The following is a 21,252-nucleotide window of genomic DNA, read 5'->3' as shown; positions in this document are numbered from 1 at the left end:
GCGAGCTTCGGAGGAGTTTATGCCCAAGTACAATAATTTCTGTTTTATTGGAGTTTGACATCAGGAAATTGCAGGTCATCTTGGATTTTATGTCATCAACACATGCCTGGAATTTAACTAGCTGACAGGTTTCTTCAGGCTTGATTGATAGATATAATTGAGTATCATCAGCATAACAATGGAAGTTTAGAGAGTGTTTTCTAATGATATTGCCTAAAGGAAGCATATATAAGTTGAAAGAATGGTCCGAGCACAGAACCTTGAGGGACACCGTATTAAACTTCAGTGTGCATGGAGGATTTTTCATTGACATGCACAAACTAAGATTGATTGGATAAATAGGACGTAATGTGGTTCCTTTGATGCCAATTCATTTTTTCAGTCTACATATTAGAATCTCATGGTTAATGGTGTCGAACGCAGCACTAAGATCTAGGACAAGTAAAGAAACCAGTCCTTTGTAAGAAGCAATTAGAAGGTCATTTGTAATTTTCACCAGAGCTGTCTCTGTACTATGATGTCCTCTAAATCCTGACTGGAAGTCCTCAATTAGACTGTTATTGTTGAGAAAGTCACACAGCTGATTGGCGACTACTTTCTCAAGGATCTTGGAGAGAAAAGGAAGATTATATATCGGTCTGTAGTTTGCTAAAATCCCTGGCTCTAGAGTAGGCTTCTTAAGAAGATGTTTAATTACAGCTACTTTAAATGACTGTGGCACATAGCCTGTTAATGAAGACACATTTATCATATCTAGTAAGGACGCGCTAACTAAAAGTAAGACTTCTTTCAGTAGCCTGGTTGGTATCAGGTCTAGGAGACAGGTTGAAGGTTTAGAAGAAGAGATCATTGATGTTAGTTGGTTAAGCTAGATTGGAGAAAAGCAATGTAAATATATATCAGGTCTTAATGCTTTATCTATTTCTAAGATTCCTGAGTTTGAGGGTAACGTGGTTTCAATTAAAGGCAAGACATGAGTAATTTTGTCTGATAGCTAAAATTTTATCATTAAAGTCATTACTACTAAGATCTCTAGGAATACATGGCTCAGTAGAGCTGTGACTCATTGTCAGCCTGGCTACAGTACTGAAAAGAAATCTAGGCTTGTTTTTATTTTCCACTATTAAAGATGAGTAGTAGGCTGCTCTGGCATTACGGAGAGCCTTCTTGTACGTTTTAAGACTGTCTTGCCAGACTAGGCGGGATTCTTCCAGTTTGGTGGCGCGCCAGGTGATTTCAAGATTACACAATTTTTGTTTGAATTTACGAGTTTAGGAGTTATACCAGAGAGCTAACTTCCTTTGTTTTATAGTTTTCGGTTTTAGTGGAGCAACAGAGTCGAGAGTTGTTCTCAGTAAGCTTCCAGATTCATCTATAAGAGAATCGATCTGGAAGGGACTACGATTAACATAGGAGTCCTCTGTTTTATTAAGACATGACATTGAACTCATGATTGGTGGAATTACTTCCTTAAAGGTTGTATCAGCGATTCTGGTTGCCCTCACTTCTGTTGCGAGATCCAAAACAAACAGAGCCAGTTAGCCCCTCCCTCCCGTGTTTTGAAAATGATCATGGACGCGCATTTTCATGAACGTGATTGGTTGGAACACTGTTTATTTTGCTTTTGAGGTGTTGGTTGTACCATTTGTTTTTGTGTGCGATCTTGGAGCCTAGGCTGCCTAGAGAGACGCGTTTTTTTAACGGCCTGCTTATGTGCGTAAAAACAGATGAATGTGATCATTTATGTTTCGGCCCAGAATCGCTGATACAACCTTTAAACTTAGCTACAGCTCTATCCGATAGACACCAAGAGTAGCAGCTTTTTCCTCGAGAAGTCCAGCAGCAACAATTGAAGTTATCAAGTAATGGTCAGATACAGAAGAATTTTGAGGAAAGATTATTCGATTTCAACGCCATAAGATAAGACGAGGTCGAGAGTGTGGCTATGACAGTGAGTTGGTTTATGTACACTGTGACAGGAGCCAATAGAATCTATTAATGAAGTAAATGCTACACTAAGGCTGTCATTTACAACGTCCACATGGCCATTAAAATCCCCCACAATAATAACTTTATCTGATTTAAGAACTAAACTTGATAGAAACTCAGAGAATTCAGATACAAATTCAGAATATGGACCAGGAGCACGATACACAATAACAAACAGAATTGGCTGCGTTGTTTTCCAGTTTGGGCACGGAAGGCTGAGAATCAGGCTCTCAAATTAGTTATAATTTAGTTTTGGTTTCGGATAGATTGATAGGCTCCACGTCTGCTGCCTCGAGATATATGAGTATTAATATGGCTGGGAGGACTAGCTTCGTTTTAAGCAAACATAGTCTTCATTATGCAGCCAGGTTTCAGTCAGGCAGAATAAATCAATATGATTATCTGATATTAAATCATTTACTAATACTGCTTTAGATGAGAGAGATCAAATGTTTAAGAGTCCACATTTAATTCTCTTATTTTGTTGTACTACATCAGAAGTGCTCATTTTTATTAGGTTTTCATGTGAAATCCCTCTTCTGTTTGACTGAATTAATTTAGGTGGTCGGGGGACAGACACCGTTCTTATGTGGTTTTGGTTGTGGGTGGGTGACTGCTCTAATGGAGGCGCAGAGAAGTGTGTAAGACTGCAACTCTGCTTCCAGAGGCCGGTACTAGGAAGCAGGATTTGGGCTTAGCGAGGTAACTTCAGCGTTAACTCTGGGTTTTCCGTCCTACGGTGCTGGTTCACTTCTTACTGGGGTAGATCCCCATGGTAACTTACGCTGCAGAGCTAACCTGCTCCGGAGCAGGTTATGTTCCTGATAAGAGATCAACGTGGAGAAAAACTCTGCCTACTGACCAATCAGCTCTCTTGGTAAAAAAAAAAAAAAAAAGAAGCTCGGTGGATCGTGGATCGGGTCTCTTAGGAGAACTAGAGTGTTCAGAGACCGGCAAAACCCTTTTTCTGTCCCTGACGATGTTTTATATAAGAGATACACATTCTCATCGGATGGAATGACTTATCTGTGTCAGCGTTTTCCACCACCGGGATTGCAGCTGAAAGAATGAGGCTGATATTGTCATACACCACGTTATAAGAATACATCTCAGCAACACATTCATTTGTTTAAAGTTATTTTTTCAGCTTTGTATTGCAGGACGAGAGCGTGAGAGTTAAAGGGGCAAGAGAGAGGGACGACGACCGCTGCAGGGAGCCTCGGTACATGGGGCGGTAACTCTACCCCTGAGCAATCAACACACTTCATACATTAATTTAATCAGTCAGATCTATTAGTGCTCTTATGACGCGGCAGTCATATTATACGACTATTAATATTATTAACACAAGTTACGCATTCACACAGTCGGTGAGTTTTTGCCAGCTGTCCTTCCTGCATTTGGCAGATGAAACTGTTGCTTTTTTGCCTGTATTATATGTTTAAATTCTTCGTATTTCTGTAAGATTATGGTTTGCTCCTCATACGTGAAATATGCTGCTCTGCTGCCCGTAGACTGATCCATGTTTGTGATTGGTCAAATGCTGCAAACGCTGCCTCCTTCATGTGCACGCACTCATAGCTCGACAGGGAAATCCTGGGTTGACTAATCAGGTGCCAGTCACACACCTGTGACTGGCATACTACACCTGCCAGCACTTGAAGCTCAAAATTAGAGTGAATACCAACAGAAGAATATTGTAGGGGATTTTGGCACTTTTTTTTGGGCCACTACCCACAAGGTTAGCTGTGTTGCTCATTCCATGAATGCATGATCCTTACAAGTTGTACATAGGGGAGGAAAATTGACCGAAATAACGTTTCCAAACCTTTTTTGAGGAGTTTATATAGTCCTCTACACAGCCCTCTACATAGTCCTCTAAATAGTCCTCTACATAGTCATCTTCACAGTACTCTACATAGTCCTCTAAATAGTCCTCTACATAGTCATCTAAATAGTCATCTACACAGAACTCTACATAGTCCCCTCGTTAGTCCTCTACACAGTCCTCTATATAGTCCCCTTTATAGTCCTTGACAAAGTCCTCCTTGTAGTCCTCTATATAGTCGTCTACACAGTACTCCTCTATATATTCCTCTATATAGCCATCTACACAGTACTCTACATAGTCCTCTATATAGTCATCTACACATTCCTCTATATAGTCCTCTACACAGTACACTACATAGTCCTCTATATACTCCTCTACGTAGTCTTCTATGTAGTCCCTTATATAGTCATCAACACAGTCCTCTACATAGTCATCGACATAGTCCTCTATATAGTCATCTACATAGTCCTCTATATAGTCCTCTACATAGCCCTATATATAGTCCTCTATATAGTTGTCTACAGTCCTCTACATAGTCTTCTATATAGTCATCTACACAGTCCTCTACATAGTCCTCTATATAGTCGTCTACACAGTCCTCTATATAGACCTCTACATAGTCCTCTATCTAGCCCTCTATATAGTCATTTACATAGTCCTCTACATAGCCCTCTATATAGTCCTCTACATAGTCCTCTATATAGTTATCTACACAGTCCTCTACATAGTCCTCTACATAGTCTTCTATGTAGTCCACTACAGAGAACTCCCTGGATATTGAGTAGAGAGGACTGAATGTATGAGTGAATGTAGACCCACCAGATTATAAAACCACCAGGCATGTCAACTAATCAGAAACATACATTCTCTGGGTATGAATACAACCCTCCCATCAGAGTATCCAAGTGCACTCTATATTTACAAAGGTAGACATATTAGGAATTAGCACAAGATTACTGCCACATTTCTGCATGATGAGTGTTCAATGTACATGCTGTTTGCATCCCTCATGACACCGATGTTTCCCCTGGATGACATCATCACTGCTCCATCACAGTGATCACGACATAACCCTGGAATTACGTTACTAGTGCTGGGGCAAGAAAATGTATACTATTATTACAAGAATTAATTTTAAGGAGCAGTATGTTGGATTCCAGAGGCTCTATCAGCAGAAGTGGAAGACATAAGAGAGACTAAGTCCCATCCCTTCTGGTCTTCCATGGACCTTACTTTAGTCAATGACAAGAGTCAAACCTTTTTTGATGCCATTTGAATTGTACCATTAATTCCACCTATGATGTTTGTAAGTTAAAAATAAAGAAACGAACACAGAGAGATGCCACTTACCTCACTATTTGGGTTGAGTCATTAGAATGATGTATTTTCATAGTTTTATACTTGAAAAATTATATGACAAAAGGAGACTTTCTTAACATGCAAAATGATCTTTTAAATTAACAAACATGTGTAATTCATGGAATAATTCTTTCTCCGTTGACTACCGAACATATGTTTTCTAAACTAAGGTCCCATGGGCAACACCAGAATTATATTCATTATTAAATTTTCAAGAGCAAAAACATTAAATAACACTAAGAATCATTGTGTTTCCATTAACTTGGTGTGAGTCATATTATATTTATATATATATATATATATATATATTTATATATATTGTGTATATATCGACATATTTCACCAGTAGCCCAGAACAAAGCAAGCTCATTGGAAGAAAAATAAGATAGAGGAGGAATGAGTGGTGGCTGGTGCCTTCTATGTCCTATCTGTAGACAGTGAAATAATTTAGTAATTTAGTATCTACTGACAATTAAAGGCCAACATACATTCCTCTACACACTTGGAGGGGGGGGGGGGAGGTGCACTCTGCAGCCACACCACTAGATGTCACTAAATCCGACACACTGTTTCTTTAATTCAGACTTTCTTGATGCCACAGAACACAATGCAGTGTTTAGGCCATAACAATATCCAGCCCTAAACATAACACATTGATAATTAATGCTTGAATTTTTAATGACGGTGAGATTGTCCCAGTGATTTAGGCTGAGGCTGTAGACTGGACTAAGGATCACTTTTGAGGCAGCAGCTATATCCAAAATGTGTGTGTGACCTAATCATCAAGTAACAGTGTTTTGGAGGATATCATGCATGCTGTGAAATTTAAATACGGGATGAAACAAGACACATTGTTATATCTCAGACCTGGAATGCTCACAGGTTGCATGCATGAGGTAGAAATAAAAGAAGATAAAAAGAATAGATACTGATCAGACTCAGAGGCTGCCCTCACTGAACTTTGACCTTTGTGCTTCAGAGAATGTAGGCCGGTTAGTCACCCCCGCTAAGAAACTGGAGGACACTATTCGGCTGGCCGAGCTGGTGATTGAGGTTCTGCAGCAGAACGAGGAACACCATGCAGAGGTCAGTGTGCCGTTGTACATGCATGCGTCTGCTCGCGCGCACACACACACACACACACACGCACACGCACACACACAGAAACAGGCCTGTAGTGTTATGCTGGTATGAGCTGGCGAGAATGAAAAGGTGGAGCTCATTCAAACCAATGAGCAGCCATATCAGCTAATGATATCATGAACCTCATTACTGAGATCCAATCATATCTTCAAAATCACATACTAACATTCTATCAATATAAAGTATGAAGTTCTCACTCCATTGCATCAAATACTTCAGCTCGGTCAGTCCTGCCATGTTAATAAACACTTAATGCATGTATAGTGTCTTTTCAAAATAAACTTCCGCCTTCACAGGAAGTTAGGGTTTGGCAACACAACCACTTAGTTTAAGAAAAGAGCATGTTGACGTTAACCTGACTAAGGTTTTACATGACTAACGACTGATGTGAAATGTTTCCTTTTGGTTTGACATGGGACTCTTAACAGCAGTCTCCTGTGTTAAAGTCCTGTGTTTGTTTGAGCCAATCCCCCTCCCTGTGTGGGAGGGGGATTACATGTCTGTTGCTCTACCCATAATGCAGCGGGTGGGTGCAGATGCCATGCAGCACTGACCAAGCTGCAATATTTGACTTCTTGGCAGTGAAAATGGGTTGGATTTTGGTATGTATAAACCCGCTTTCATCATTACATTATCATTATTAATATTCCGGTTTTAATATGTTTTCATCCACTAAGATTCCCAATATGTGGGCAGTTGGGTGCCGGGAGACCAGCCCAAACAAACAACCATCCATCTCGCTTGTTCACCATTTATGTTAATCACTCAAATATTTTATTTATACCTCAGACTATCCAATAGTATGATGCTTTTTGTTGGTTAACAGTTTACGATATTTTTCTTGCATTAAATCAGCATAAAATTGTCAGCCTGGCTCATCTGTATGAACATACTCACATTATTAGCCATTGGTTATAACATCAACAGTCGAACCTTCTACCAATCTTGTTCATCAGCAGTAAACTTGTATAGTTGTAAACAAAGAAAGAAAGAAGGCAATTAGCATGTGGATTAGAGATCACTTCAGCATTTCCCAAAAACTCTCTTGCACACATATTGCTCTGCTGCAGCGGCTAATGGTGGCACCAAAGAAATAGAATAGGAGTTCAACGGACATTGAACTGTTTTCAGTGGTCACTTGACGAGGAGAAAAGAAAATGGTGACTCTCATTCGTTGTCATGGTGACAACACACGTCAGTGAGGATAGGGGATAGGTATCTTGTTAGCTAGCTTGCTTGTCTTTCTCCAGAGCAATGGGGATGGAGGTGGAGGGACCGTCAGACTCAGCTCTGCTGCTGTTCACCTTCCTGCTGCTCAGCTGATTTCCTGGAACCAATAAACAATGGAAGGATCAGGAAGCTAGTTAACTAGCCAGCAAGCTAATTGCGTAGTTAACTTGCTAACTATTTCCACTGAGTGTAGTTTCCTCTGGTGTGATCAGAGTGAGAATGTTAAATGTTCCTCATCTCTCTCTCTCTGCTTTGTTATGTTACAACTCTGCTGATAGTTACTGGAAAACCTCAGTGAGTCTTCCACTTGCGTCGGTTAACTTAATATAGAAGTCGCTATGGCAACATTACACATAAAAATGTCTGCTACGTTGACCATCCTGCTATATTTATTTGAATAAGAATGTCCCTTCTACTCCTATTTTATTCCTTTGGTTGGCACATGTTCCTAAGGTTGATTAAGGACACAGTGTAGGCAAGTGGAAAACAGGTCTATCTATATATTACAGGAGAATTTGAAGGTTTGTTTTGACATAAAAAACCCTTAATAAATCTTATCTTTCTAGCCTTTCATTTACTGTGAATGTTGTGTAATTGACATTACTGTAAATCATATTCTTTTTTTCACTTGGTTATTCAAAGTTGACTTATGAATAATGAATAACTCTGCTTTTTATTTCAATGATTTATTTGATTTGCGGGGAAATGTTTGAACAGGGAAAAGAGGTATGTGATTGTCTTAGTGCCATATGCCCCGTCTCCTAACCTCCCTTAGTGTAAGTCCTGTGCATGCACGCAATGATACGGCTATTGTTGCAGAGGGTCATTCATGTTTCCCTTCTCAACAATGACCCACAACCCCCACTGCTAATCAAGTGCTTGTTGGTGGTGTTTGTTAGTTTCTCAGCTAGCAAGAGTTTTGCCTTTGGTGAAGAACAGAGACAAGCACTTAAACAATGTTTTTTTTTGTGGAACTCATTAAGCTCCGCTCTAAGAAAACAAAGTGCAGAGTTGTGACTTTTTATCTCAACTCTGTACCTTATTTTCAAGGATACTACCTCCTGAATCATCCCTGAATATGCTAACCCCTTTTCCTGTGTTTAGCCATGTGTCATTTACTCTACCGAGTCCAGTAAGTAAGCTTGGGGAAGATGTTGTGTCACCTTTCCTTCCCTGAAACAAACCCATTCTTCTCCATTGGTTCCTTCACCACACACAATTGAGACAAGGCATTTGAGTGAAATGCAATACTGCTGCTCAAACTGTGTGAGCACACTAGTTAACCAGCCTAACCAGCGTTAGACTCCAATCCTCACAAATACTGGTATCAATTCCATTTTTGTTTTGGTTAATTTAAGGTTGTTATAATTCAATTTACTCGTAATAATATTCTGTATGGCTCTAAAGCTGGTTGTTGCTCATAGTCCCATTTCTGCCTCTCATGTAATCACCATTTTTTACTTCAAGAATATGATGCACATTACTGCATTCAGTTTATGCAAATTAACTACAGTTTGGTCAAAAACAGTTTAACAAAACTTGCTTTTAAAAGCATGTTCATAATCCTGTAAGACTCTTCTGTCCTGTCCTGTCCTAACACTATAAACACATGAATCCTGCTGTACAGTGAGTTTCATATGGGAAAATGGAAAGAAAGCTGTCTGAACGAACACAACAGAATGGCTGTTACGAGTTCTGGATACAGTGTAGTAAAATTGTGCTCCATTCCTATCACTAAAAGTAGCTCAATAAGTGGCAAAAGTTTCTTCATGCTTCCATATTTTTGACCCATGAGTGTTGTTGTAAACAATTGAAGTTATAATTTCAGCAGAGTTCTCACTCTCCTCCACAGTCAGATGTTTACTGTAATCTCACTTGTGGGGTTCCACAGGGTTCCATCCTGGGTCCTCTGCTGTTCAGATTTACATTGTTTTTTTGGGGGGGAGTAACATCAGGAAATATGGGCTTGATTACCACAGATTTATAAACGACATCCATATTCCAGCTTACCCACACACATAAGTGACATGGAAATACAAGATTAATGTTGAATACAATCTTGGCTCTTAGCTTTTAAATAAGTTCACACGAAAGTCCAACAAATCCTCATACACCGGTTCGTATAATAACTTACGAAGATTTCTCATTTCCCATGTGTTTTACAAATATCCAGCACCACAAGACCATTTATGCTCATTGAATGCATACAGTGTTTTCTAAACAAATTTCCGTTTTCACAGGCAACTACTTGGTTAGGTTTAGGAAAACATTGTAGTTTAGGTTAAATAACCACTGAATTTTCACAGACAGTTTTTTTTAAGTTACTGGATCAAAATTGCATCTTGGCTCGTTGTTAAAAAGGAATGGAGATTAAAAAGATTTAGTGTCCCCCAAAAGAACATTATGATCCTGATGCCTCTTTTGTTTTATTGTTTGTTCTATTATTTTTAAAGGTGAATTATCTTTGTCACCGTTAGAGCCCAGTAACACCATAGTTTTGCACAAAATATGAAACTTGTGCCTGACCTAATGAACAGAGTTTCTGTGCAGAATATATATCTCAATAAAAAAAACACATTGAAATGTGAGTACAGAGCTTCAGTTTTTCCAGTGCAAACAATATTCTCTTCACAGTTTTACATCTGCCAAGCCAACCAGGTTCATTTGATTCACTTTTTTGGGTCAATAAATGGAAATGCTATTTCAGAATCAAGTTTAAATTCTAAATAGACAGCAATACACGGTAGAGAATGTGTTTGTACTGATAGGAGTGTTGAAAGAAGAGTTAAAGTTTCTTTTTAATGCTCAGCAAGGGTTAAAATCATATCATAAAAACATCCTGATGCACCCATTTTAGTTGTACTCAAATGTAACAATGATGATTACATGAGTGACACTGATGAGATGTACCTTCCTGCAAACAATCTCCCAACTACTGCTCAGTGCTCAGTGAGCTCCCATGGCAAGTGCATGCCCCCCTACCCCTCCCACTCCACCACCACTACCTAAACCCATGCGTTCATTCACATTACAGTGTTGACAGCTTGATGTGAATGAGCAAACACCATAGTTCCTCAGGGGTCCCTCTTAAGAGCCCTGGCAAGAGTGGAGGTGCATGGAGGAAAAGTGAGTGTTTTGATGTGCATGATGAGAAAGGCCAGTCCCCAACATTCACTCGACTGTGTCTATTTGATGGGGGATAGGAGCGCGATGCAGCTCGCTAGCTCCTTTCTTCTGATTGACTTACTGAAGGAGCTGCGGGTGAGTGTTTAAGTAGCTCCCTGCCATGCCTGTCAAGGAGCTTCGGCTGTTCCCTCTGCGGGCCGGCAGTAAAGTGTGTGATTTTTCCGTGCCCAAGCGCTGTTTCTACTGCTTCGAGTTGTGAAGAATGCTTCCCTTGAGATCACGCACTGGCAACAACTTGATTTCATGTGGTGAAAAGTGAACGAGAGAGTGCAAGAAGGTTTGCAATATATCAGTGGGGTGACATGCCATTCAAATTTAGAGATTCACATTGTTAGCTCTAAATTCCTAAAGACATCCCATTGGGGAGCACATATGTCTCTGTTTTTCTAATTTCTCTCCTTTCTTTCACTCTCAACCTGTTGATTTTCTTCTACTCCCTGTATGCCGTCTTTCCTTCTCTCCACCCGAAGGCCTTTGCATGGTGGTCAGACCTGATGGTGGAGCACGCCGAGACATTCCTATGTCTCTATTCAGCCGACATGGATGCAGCACTTGAAGTTCAGCCACCTGACAGCTGGGACAGTTTCCCGCTCTTCCAGCTGCTCAACGACTTTCTGAGAATGGACTGTGAGTGGGGAGGTCCTGTACCGGGTTGTTCAGACACCAGGGGCGTAGGTCTGATGAAGGGTAACATGGAATGAAAAGTCAGACTATCTGCTTGTTGAAGTTACCATAAATAATGACATGATGTCAAAGTACACATCGTGTATGTCAAAAACACATGCCTTAGACAAAGAGAGCTATATGCACTATTCTCACAATGTTAAAGGGATAGTTCGGAATTTTGGACATTAAACCTACTTTCCAAGTCAGCCGGTGTGTTCGAGACGTCTGGAGACGTTTTCAAGAAATTTCATTCAGTTCTTCTAGTTGCCGAGTTCGCTTGTGCTATGGCTAGCGCAAGTCAATCGTTCTAGCTAGCATGGCATTAAAAACACTCATACCGACTCCACAGTGCACCCGAGGCAAATCAATTGTAATGGCAGACTATCGATGTACATATCTGTGTTGATAGAATGTTTGAAATAAAACCAACCTTGCATTTTTAAGGATTTATGTCTCAGCAGCAGCGTAGCCTACTACTTCCTAGTAGGCTATGGCAGCGGCGGACTGATATCACCTAGCACTTATAAGTTACCGGTTCTATAATAGTTTGTTTACCTGCTGTCATTGCTACAGACGCAGAGTAGCCTGCAGTGCTAGTTTCTTCAATCTCACAGACTTTTGGAGAATATACTGAAACTTTTGAAGACTCTGATGAGGAGTTTTTTTCCACCCAAACCCAACCGTACCTGTACGAGCCTGAATGGAGGAAGAATTGCGCGAGAGGGATGCTCAAAGGGCAGAACGTGAACGAGCGTCTGTGGAGACCGAGATAGCCCCCGCTGGAGCTGAGAACCGGGACCGAACAAACGGAGACTGGTGGTGCCAGGAGGGAATCCCCCGCAACGCGTCCGAGGGTTTACGGTTCTCCGGACGGAGCAGAGGTTCGGGTTTGCGGTGCGTAATTGTGGGTGGGCTGGGCCGTGGGCTGCCCGGTCTTTGGGTGAGGTCCAAGGGCTTTTCATCCAGGTCTGAGGGCACGAGGCCCGACTGTTCGGCATGGGTCACGTCTCTATTTACCGGAGGGATTCCCCGCAACGCGTCCGAGGGTTTACGGGTCTACGGACAGAGCAGAGGTCCGGGTTCGCAGTGCGTAATTGTGGGTTCGCATGGCCGTGGGCTGGCCGGTGTTTGTGTGAGCTCCAAGGGCTTTTCAGACAGCCTTGGGGGCATAAGTGCTGACAAATCAGCGATGTTCAGGTGTGTATTTACCGGCTGGATTCCGAGCAGCGCGTCTTTGAGTTTTGAGTCCGACGGAGCAAAGTAAAATTCTGCTGCTGCTGAGAAACTAGTCCCTCAAAAAATGGATGATTCATGCGATGCAAGGTTAGTTTTGTTTCAAATATTATTCTATCAACACAGATATGTACATCGACAGTCTAGTGTTTTAATTGATTTGCCTCGGGTGCACTGTGGAGTCTGTATGAGTGTTTTTAATGCCATGCTAGCTAGAACGATTGACTTGCGCTAGCCATAGCACAAGCGAACTCGGCAACTAGAAGGACTGAATGAAATTTCTTGAAAACGTCTCCAGACGTCTCGAATACACCGGCTGACTTGGAAAATAGGTCTTATGTCCAAAATTCCGAACTATCCCTTTAAGGTAGTTTGTCAAATAGTTCCCTTGTTTATCCACAGCATCACTTCATCTTCCGTCTGTCCAACTTCTGACACCAAAACATTTTCGCATTATTTCCAACATTTTTAAGACATTTCACGTGTCATGATAATGCATTTTAGGTTTTTTGTGTGTCATTTATCATCATGCTCTAGTTAACTTTGTATCGGCTTTGTTTTCGTACATCGGCAACAACAAAAAAGGAAAATAACGGTACATGAAACTGGGCCGCACACTGTAATGAGTAGCACTGCTGCCTCACAGCGAGAGGGTCCTGGGTTGGATCCCCGGCTCGGATCGAGTTGTGATGTTCTCCCCATGTAAGCGTGGATTCTCTCCCACAGTCCAAAGACATGCAGGATGGGGATAGGTTCATTGATGACTCTAAATTGGTGTAATAGGTGTGAATGGTTGTCTGTCTCTACATATCAGCGCTGTGATAGACTGCTTGTCCAGGTGTACCCTGCCTTCGCCCAATGACAGCTCGGATCGGCTCCAGCTCCCCCGCGTCAATACAGGATAACTAATAGAATAGAATATTTTAAGTAGAATATTATGATATTCTTATATTATTATTATTGTATACTACACTTGGGGAATTTTGTCTGCTAGGTTTGTTCTGAGTTTTTTTCATTACAAACAGCTAGTTCACACAATGTCAACATGACTCATCCCGACTCACCACTATAATGACGCCTCCATTTGACCCATTCACCTCCCTTCCTTCCCCACCCTTGAGTGTCTAGGAAATATGTGGATGGGTTTACATTGGAGTTAATTGGTTAGTTTAAAACTCCAAAGGTAGCCTCGTGCATCACCGACCAAGCGTCGGCATTGCCATAAGGCAATTGTTACAACTCTAATATTGATTGATTTATTTAATTGCACATAAAAAGTACATGCAACAAAACAATACCAATAACAGAATATGCAAAGGAGGCATACAGCCTAAAATACTTATTACTGAAGCGTATCCCACAGTATTGACTATAACAATCAAATGAAATAACATTTACAATTTATAATAGCAACTGTTTGTTTCCAAATAGAAAGTAATTATCCTGTTAAACTAATAAGAAACTAGATCATCACAATAAAAAATAAACAAATATGCAATCAAAAGAAACTAGATCATCACAATAAAAAATAAACAAATATGCAATCAAAGCACTGCCATATATATATATATATATATATATATATTAGGGCCGGGACTCGATTAAAAAAAAAATCTAATTGACAAGTTATCCTGTGGTTTACTTTCACCAACTTCTGCCCAAACTTGAAAAATGGCCTGGCCAACCATAAAGGATGCAATGGGACAACTCTTTTCCTCTTCTCAATTTTATTTTCTTATGGGAAGAATTATTAGGTTGAAAACCTTCAAACAGAAACAGAAATGTACAACCATCATTACTTTCAAATAGGGGTGTAACGATTCATCCACTACAACGATGAATCGATTTATATTCCTACGATCCAACTACATCGATCTGTGCTCGGCAAGTTGGCCTTCCGGGCGACATAATATCGATTAAATATCGTTTGAAATGGTAAAGAATCGATTGTATCGATACTAGGAAATTGCACATTGGATTTAAGCATGGCAAACTTTATGGATGTGTGTTTTTTTAGCACTTTTAACGATAAAGACACGTTAAACGTTACTCGATTCAGTCTCCCTGTCTGTGACGTCATCGGCACACGCCGGCAGCAGCGCGAATCTCAGAACGACAACAATGCAGCATGGCGGATAGCAGAGGAGACGGCGAGCAAGACATTTTCAAGCCACCATTTCGGTCCAGTGTGTGGAAACACTTTGGCTTTTTCAAAGAGGGAGGTGTTCTAAATAAGACAGTCGCTGTTTGTAGAATATGTAAAAGCCAAGTAAAAAACCACGGCAACACAACTAATCTCTCCAACCACCTACTAAGGCGCCATGGGATTTCACACGACCGTCCAGGCACCTCTTGCAGCGTTACCGCTGCAGCAGCAGCCCAAGGTAACGTCAGCGCTGCAGAAGCCTCAGGCCTCGCCAGCATGTTTAGTCAGAAACTAGGCCGAAACTCAGCTCGGGCGAAAAACATCACAGTAACAATTGCCAAGTTTATCTGTAAAGACATGCGACCCTACAGTGTGGTTGAAAATCCGGGGTTCTGTGAAATGATTCAAACATTGGAGCCACGGTACCAGATACCGAGCCGACCACACTTCTCAGAAAAGGTTATTCCTGCATTGTACGAAAGTACTAAGAATGATGTGAAGCTGTCGCTTTCTCAAGCTGAACGAGTGGCGATGACGACGGATGGCTGGACGTCATGCTCAAATCAAGGGTATGTGACAATTACCTCTCATCACATTGATCCGGAGTGGAATATGAAGACATTTGTTCTGCAAACCAGAGTTTTAAACGAAGCCCATACTGGTAAAAATATTGGCGCGTTACTACGTGAAGCCTGCACAGAGTGGAAAATCTCAGACAAGAATCCTGCCATCGTGACAGATAACGCCAGGAACATGATTGTGGCCGGTGCAGAAGCCCAGTTCAGTCCGCACATTACCTGCTTCGCACATACGCTCAACCTAGCCTCACAGAAGGGTTTGGGGGTGGACCGTGCTTCCAGGTTGTTGGGGAAAGTGCGAAAAATTGTTGGATATTTTCACCGCAGCCCTATTGCATGTCACGTCCTACGGGAAAAACAAAACCTGATGGATTTACCACATCATAAACTGACCCAAGACATAATGACCAGATGGAACAGTTCATTCGACATGCTTGAACGTTTTTTGGAACAGCAGCCCGCTATAATGGCAACTCTGATGTCCAAGGATCTGCGAAAGGGGGCCATAGATATAGGCACGCTGAGTGAGAGTGATATTGCCAACATGGAGGACATTGTTCAGTTGATGGGTCCTGTCAAAATGGCAACCACTGTGATGTGTGAAGAAGACCAGCCAACTCTCTCTGTAATTGCTCCTCTTCAAGCAAAACTGCTGAAACACCTACAGCCATGCAAAGACGACTCAATCCTGGTTGCAGAGATTAAGAGGATGATGGCCAATGACCTCTCCACACGCTACAGAGGCACCCAAGATGCTCTCAACATAGGTAATTAATTTGGACTCTAAATTAAAATCAACCTTGGTTATTAGACTGTATTAATTTGTAAAATGCCAAACCTTTGAGTTTGAAGTTGAGTTGAGTTTTTTCATATGGAAAAGTAAAAAAGATATCTGCAATAAAATTCTTAGTTCATGGTGGCTTTACCTCATTGCTGTGCCACATTTCTTTTAAAAAAACATACTAAAGTTTAATCTATTGATTATTTTGTGTATGAGCAGGTGGTCATCACTTGCGATGTCAGTTCAACTTAATATAATAATGCAATGCAATACTCCTGTTCTTTAAACAGCATCAGCGTTGGACCCGCGATTTAAAGAACTGACCTACCTGGAAAAAGAGGACAGAGAACAGGTCTACGTAAAACTGGTTCTTGAGGCACAACAGGTAACTCTTCTTTCCTCTCCTCTTTCCTCTGCTCTGTTCTCTTCTCCCCTTTCATTTGTCCTCTCTCAACTCTCATCTGTTCTTTATCCTCTCTCTAAATTTACAGTCTTACAGAGCAGAAATTTTAACAGTTCACACATTCTTACTTCCATAGATACCAGCAATGGGAAATCAGGAGGAAGATGAGGGAGGCTCAAGCACAAAGCTGTCAGGATCCCAGGAAGAGACCACAGGTGTGTTTCATGTAATACCAACAAAAGATTGTTGTTGTTTTGTATTAATGAGAAATGAAAAACATGACTATATTTTGAAATACATTTCTTATCATATTGCAGCTTCAAATGAGTCGCCTCCTTGTAAGAAGAAAGCCTTAGATGCACTGTTTGGCGATTCCTTCACCCAAAGAGAAAGAAAATCCACAAGTGAGACAGCCAGAGCAGAGGTGATAAGGTACCGAGCAAAAGACGCGTTGCCTTTGACTGAAAATGCCATGAAGTGGTGGAGATCACAGGAGGAGGAGCTACCACTACTTTCAACCCTTGCTAAACGGTACCTCTGTATCCCAGGCACCAGTGTGCCAGCAGAGCCAGGCACCAGTGTGCCAGCAGAGCGAGTTTTTAGTACTGCTGGCGATATAGTGAACGCACAGAGAAGTGTTCTGCGGCCAGATCATGTGGATCAGTTGATATTTTTGAAAAAAAAATCTGTAGAGTCATTGAAGAGTAGTTGGTTACACTTTATCTTTTGTTAAATATTAGTGCACTGCTGTTTGTTTATTAAAATGAGAGTAGTAGCAGGTTCAGCCACTGCTCATTTAACCTGAATAGAGTTGGGTCCACTTTATTATTGTACTCTTTATGTTGAAAACTACAGCAGAAGTAGCAGGTAAACCTTCAACCTGAAGAAATGTTGGTTGCACTTTGTTTTTGGTAATACTTTTGTACTCTTTTTATGTTGAAAACAACAGCAGAAAAGGTCAACCTCCTGGTTGTACATTCAAATAAAAGGTTAATACATTTGCCATTAATTGTTGTTTACTCGTTTATATCCATAATTAATTTAAACCTGATTCCCTTACAAGAAACAACAGGGATCTAGGAAACTTCACCTGCACTGTCCAGTATCCAGGTATTTATTTCACAGTCACACTGGTTGGATTTTTGGCTAAAAAGTTACTGAATCGATTTCAAGTCACTGAATCGTATCGGATCGTATCGTTCTAAATGAACCAAGATTGTCCTTGAATCGTATCGGCAACCACGAATCGTGATACGAATCGAATCGTTGTTAAAATGAATCGTTACACCCCTACTTTCAAATAAACAAATGTCTTAAATGTTATAGTCATTTTTTAAAGTAAATTATTATTGAAATTATAATTATTATTAACTGCAACTTAACTGTTTTAATCTTTACCATATTTGATTACCATGTACCTCCAATTTATCAATCATCAAATATTATTTCACAATTATCAATGACATTGAAGCATGAAATCAATCTGTTACAGCACAGAGACAAACAAAACCCAGCAGGCTGCTTCACTGCTGCTCAATATAAATAGGCCTGCTGTCTATCCTTATCATGCAAGAAAAACTACACATTTTCTGCTTTCAGCAACAAAACAAACATTTCATATCAATATAATTTCACTTCATCCATACCAGTAGTTTGACCCAAGCTGGATAGTTGTTTCTCCTCTGTTGTCTGAAGCCTCACTGAGTGATCCTGCTGAAAGCCTGCAGGCAGGTGTTCTCGGTCAGCTAATCAGCTGGTGTTCGGGGATTTTCCTCTCCTCACCAGGGAGGCAATACACTGCTCCACTTGTCCTCCGGGTGTCATGGTTTCCTTGACTTTTGACTTTTGACTCAACACCTCCCACTTGAGCTCCTGGTTCTTGAACCCAAGGAGGTCACAGCAGTCTAGTCCATGTTCTTGTGTTCGATTGGCTGTCCTGATGTCTTTAGAGTGGTAATCTGTTCCAACTTTTGTCCATCCTCTTTATCACCTGTTTTCCCAGTTTTATTCTGCACTTCTACAGGAAGCAAGACGACTATCCGCCTGATGTCTCTGTGAAGAACCGTCGCAGGGATATGGGTTGACTGTTCCATCTTTACTTTGCCCACCTTTTTGCCAGGTTTCACAGAGGAGACTGGGTAGCTTGGGAATGTTCTGATATTATTACTCATGACAAACAAGTAGGGTCTAGCCAACTGATTCCACTTTTTCCAGAAATTGTTAACTTCTGCCTGGATCACTTTTAGTTGGTTGTAGGAGTAGCCTTCAAAGTTGAAGCTCCCTGGGTCTCCCTTAGGTCCAGCCCTACCAAGCATTAGAGAGTTTGGGCTGATATACTCTACGCAGTCCTCTCAACTCTGTGTCCTGGCATCTATTGGCCTTTCATTAGCCAGGTTCGCTGCCATGTAAAGGAATGTTTGAAACTTTCCCCACGTAAAGAGTCCATCTCCTCCCAGGCTACTCAGGGCTCTTTTCACAATCTAAACAGCTGCTTCAGCAGCTCCATTCCGGTGAGGTGAGTCTGCTGGATGGATCTTCCAGCTCCAATCTGTTGAATCCGTTGGCGACCTCATTCTCTAGTTCTGCCTTCTCTAATTGGTCCAGAAACAGGTAAAGTTTCTTTAGGGCAGGCTTGGCTCCCACAAAGTTCTTCCCAGGGTCTGACCACAACTTCCTTGGATGCCCTCTCAATGCTGTGAATCTTTGGTAGGATAGTAAAAACCCTTCAGTTGACTGGTCACCAACGACGTCCGAGTGTATAGCCCTCAAAACCATACAGCAGAAGACAACACCCCAGACCTTGAGCCACACCCTCTTTCTCACCGCGTCCTTCACTACATACGGTCCAAATAGATCTACTGTTGTGAACTCAAATGGTCATGGTCTGGCTGGCTGCGTACGCTCCAGTGGAAGGTCACCCATGATTTGCTGGCACTTTCTCGCCCTGGCTTTTCTGCAAATCACGCAGCCGTCAGCAACTTTCTTATCTTCAATCTCCTATAACCCAGGCTTTCTTCCTAATCCGAAGGAGTGTTCCTGCTACCTCCTTGTGGTTAGTTTTGTGGGTCTCCTGAGCTAGAAGTGTTGATATCCATGCTTCATATGGTAGGATTGGTACTGCAGTTTCCTCTTTATCGAAAAACTGTATTCTTCCTGCACATAGTAACAATCCTGAGTCATTTTCTTTGTATACAGCCAATCTGTTGAGGGTAGTGTCATGAAAGGTAACATCCTCCTGGGCTGCAAAGAAAAGGTCTTGAAGTGCATCTTTACACTCTCCAACAGACAGAATGGCTTGCTTGGCTTTGGTCTTAGCCTCCTCCTTTGCCTTACTGACAGCTGAGCCCTTCAACTTCCACCTTGTGGCAGCCCTCCACACCCAGGGAATGACTCTGACCATTTTAGTTAAACTACTGAAGCTCCTTTCATCAACAAGTAGCTTAACTACTGAGCCAGCAGGGGGTCTGCGGATTGGAATTTCTCCCAGACATTCAGGAGTCTTTGGCTGAGTTACAGGTTCATTGAAGTCAGGGGTTTGCAGTGCTGTACTGTTTCCTCTTCTGGGCTCTGGTCAGTACTGCTGAGAAAGCCTTCCTTTGACGTTTTTCTATGCCCTCCTTGGCATTTGCTGCAACCTCTTTAGCTGACTTTTTCGGTCACCCCTCCATTGGCCGCCTCAGGAACCAAGGTCCATTTTGGCATTCTGAAACCTCATTGAGATCCTCAGGAGCCGCTCCTCTAGTTATGTCAGCGATGTTTACCTCTCCCGGGATCCACCACCAGTCCTCAAGTGGTCAAGCCTTCTGGATTTCACCAACCCTGTTTGTAAAGAAGGTCTGGTATCCATAACTGTCTTGCTGAATAGCTCCCAACACAGTTTGGCTGTCCAGCAGGTGGAATCAGCGTTCCACTTCCATTCGGCTGTGTTTTTCGATGTATTTTCTGAGCCGGGTTGCAAAGACTGCACCGCAGATCTCTGCCTTGACTGGTTCCCCTTTCTGGTTCAGTGGTGTGAGCTTTGCCTTGGATTCAACCAATCTGACCTGGATGCCTTGCTCGGTTTCCCACCTGAGGTATACCACAGCTCCAAAGCTCTTTTCACTGTCATCGGAGAATGTTATTCCCCAAGGTTTTCCAACCCAGCCAGCTCGGTCAGCTAATCAGCTGGTGATAGTTCGGGGATTTTCCTCTCCTCACCAGGGTGGCAATACACTGCTCCACTTGTCCTCTGGGTGTCATGGTTTCCTTGACTTTTGACTCAATTATAATTTGTAAATAATTAATCGAAATTAATCGCATATAAATTTGACCTGAGAACAGTGAGAAGTAATTTTTTTCACATGGATTTTTAGTATACCATTGAATAATGACTGAATACATAAGCTTAAGCAACAAAATATTGTTTATTTTTGTTCAACCAAGTCCAACAGACCAGTGCAATTTTTGCCATTAAGTGTAGCAATAGCATCTGGTGGACTGTGGGTTGGGTGTGGGTCCTTGGTACTCGGAGTCGTGCTAACGTCCACGCTAGCTGCTATATGTTTTGCATTGAGGTGATACTTGAGGCTCGATGTGCTGCGGTGATATGCAAATTCATTGTTGCATAGCTTGCACACAACCATGCTCTTATCGCGCTCAATCCGTTCATTTCTATAACAAAATTTCCCATCCACAGGGCCAACCAAAGCAGTCTCATCAGCTTCTTCT

General features: G+C 41.6%; 1 protein-coding gene across 3 annotated transcripts in view; it reads left to right on the top strand.

The window, feature by feature from the left end:
• cadpsa (Ca2+-dependent activator protein for secretion a) overlaps positions 1-21,252 on the top strand; it is a gene marked incomplete at its 5' end in the record, with an annotated part of 352,388 nt that overhangs the window by 266,111 nt on the left and 65,025 nt on the right. For all 3 annotated transcript variants that reach the window (XM_084025306.1, XM_084025305.1, XM_084025304.1), the window contains 2 exons: positions 6,159-6,265; positions 11,209-11,365. In XM_084025306.1, the coding sequence (XP_083881432.1) occupies positions 6,159-6,265; positions 11,209-11,365 (264 nt within the window). The remainder of the gene's footprint in view (positions 1-6,158; positions 6,266-11,208; positions 11,366-21,252) is intronic.

This window comes from Eutrigla gurnardus, assembly GCF_963514095.1.
Source record: "Eutrigla gurnardus genome assembly, chromosome: 2".
Classification (NCBI taxonomy): domain Eukaryota; kingdom Metazoa; phylum Chordata; class Actinopteri; order Perciformes; family Triglidae; genus Eutrigla; species Eutrigla gurnardus.
Note: the sequence above shows the minus strand (reverse complement) of the source record. Positions and strands in the feature narration are given on the sequence as shown.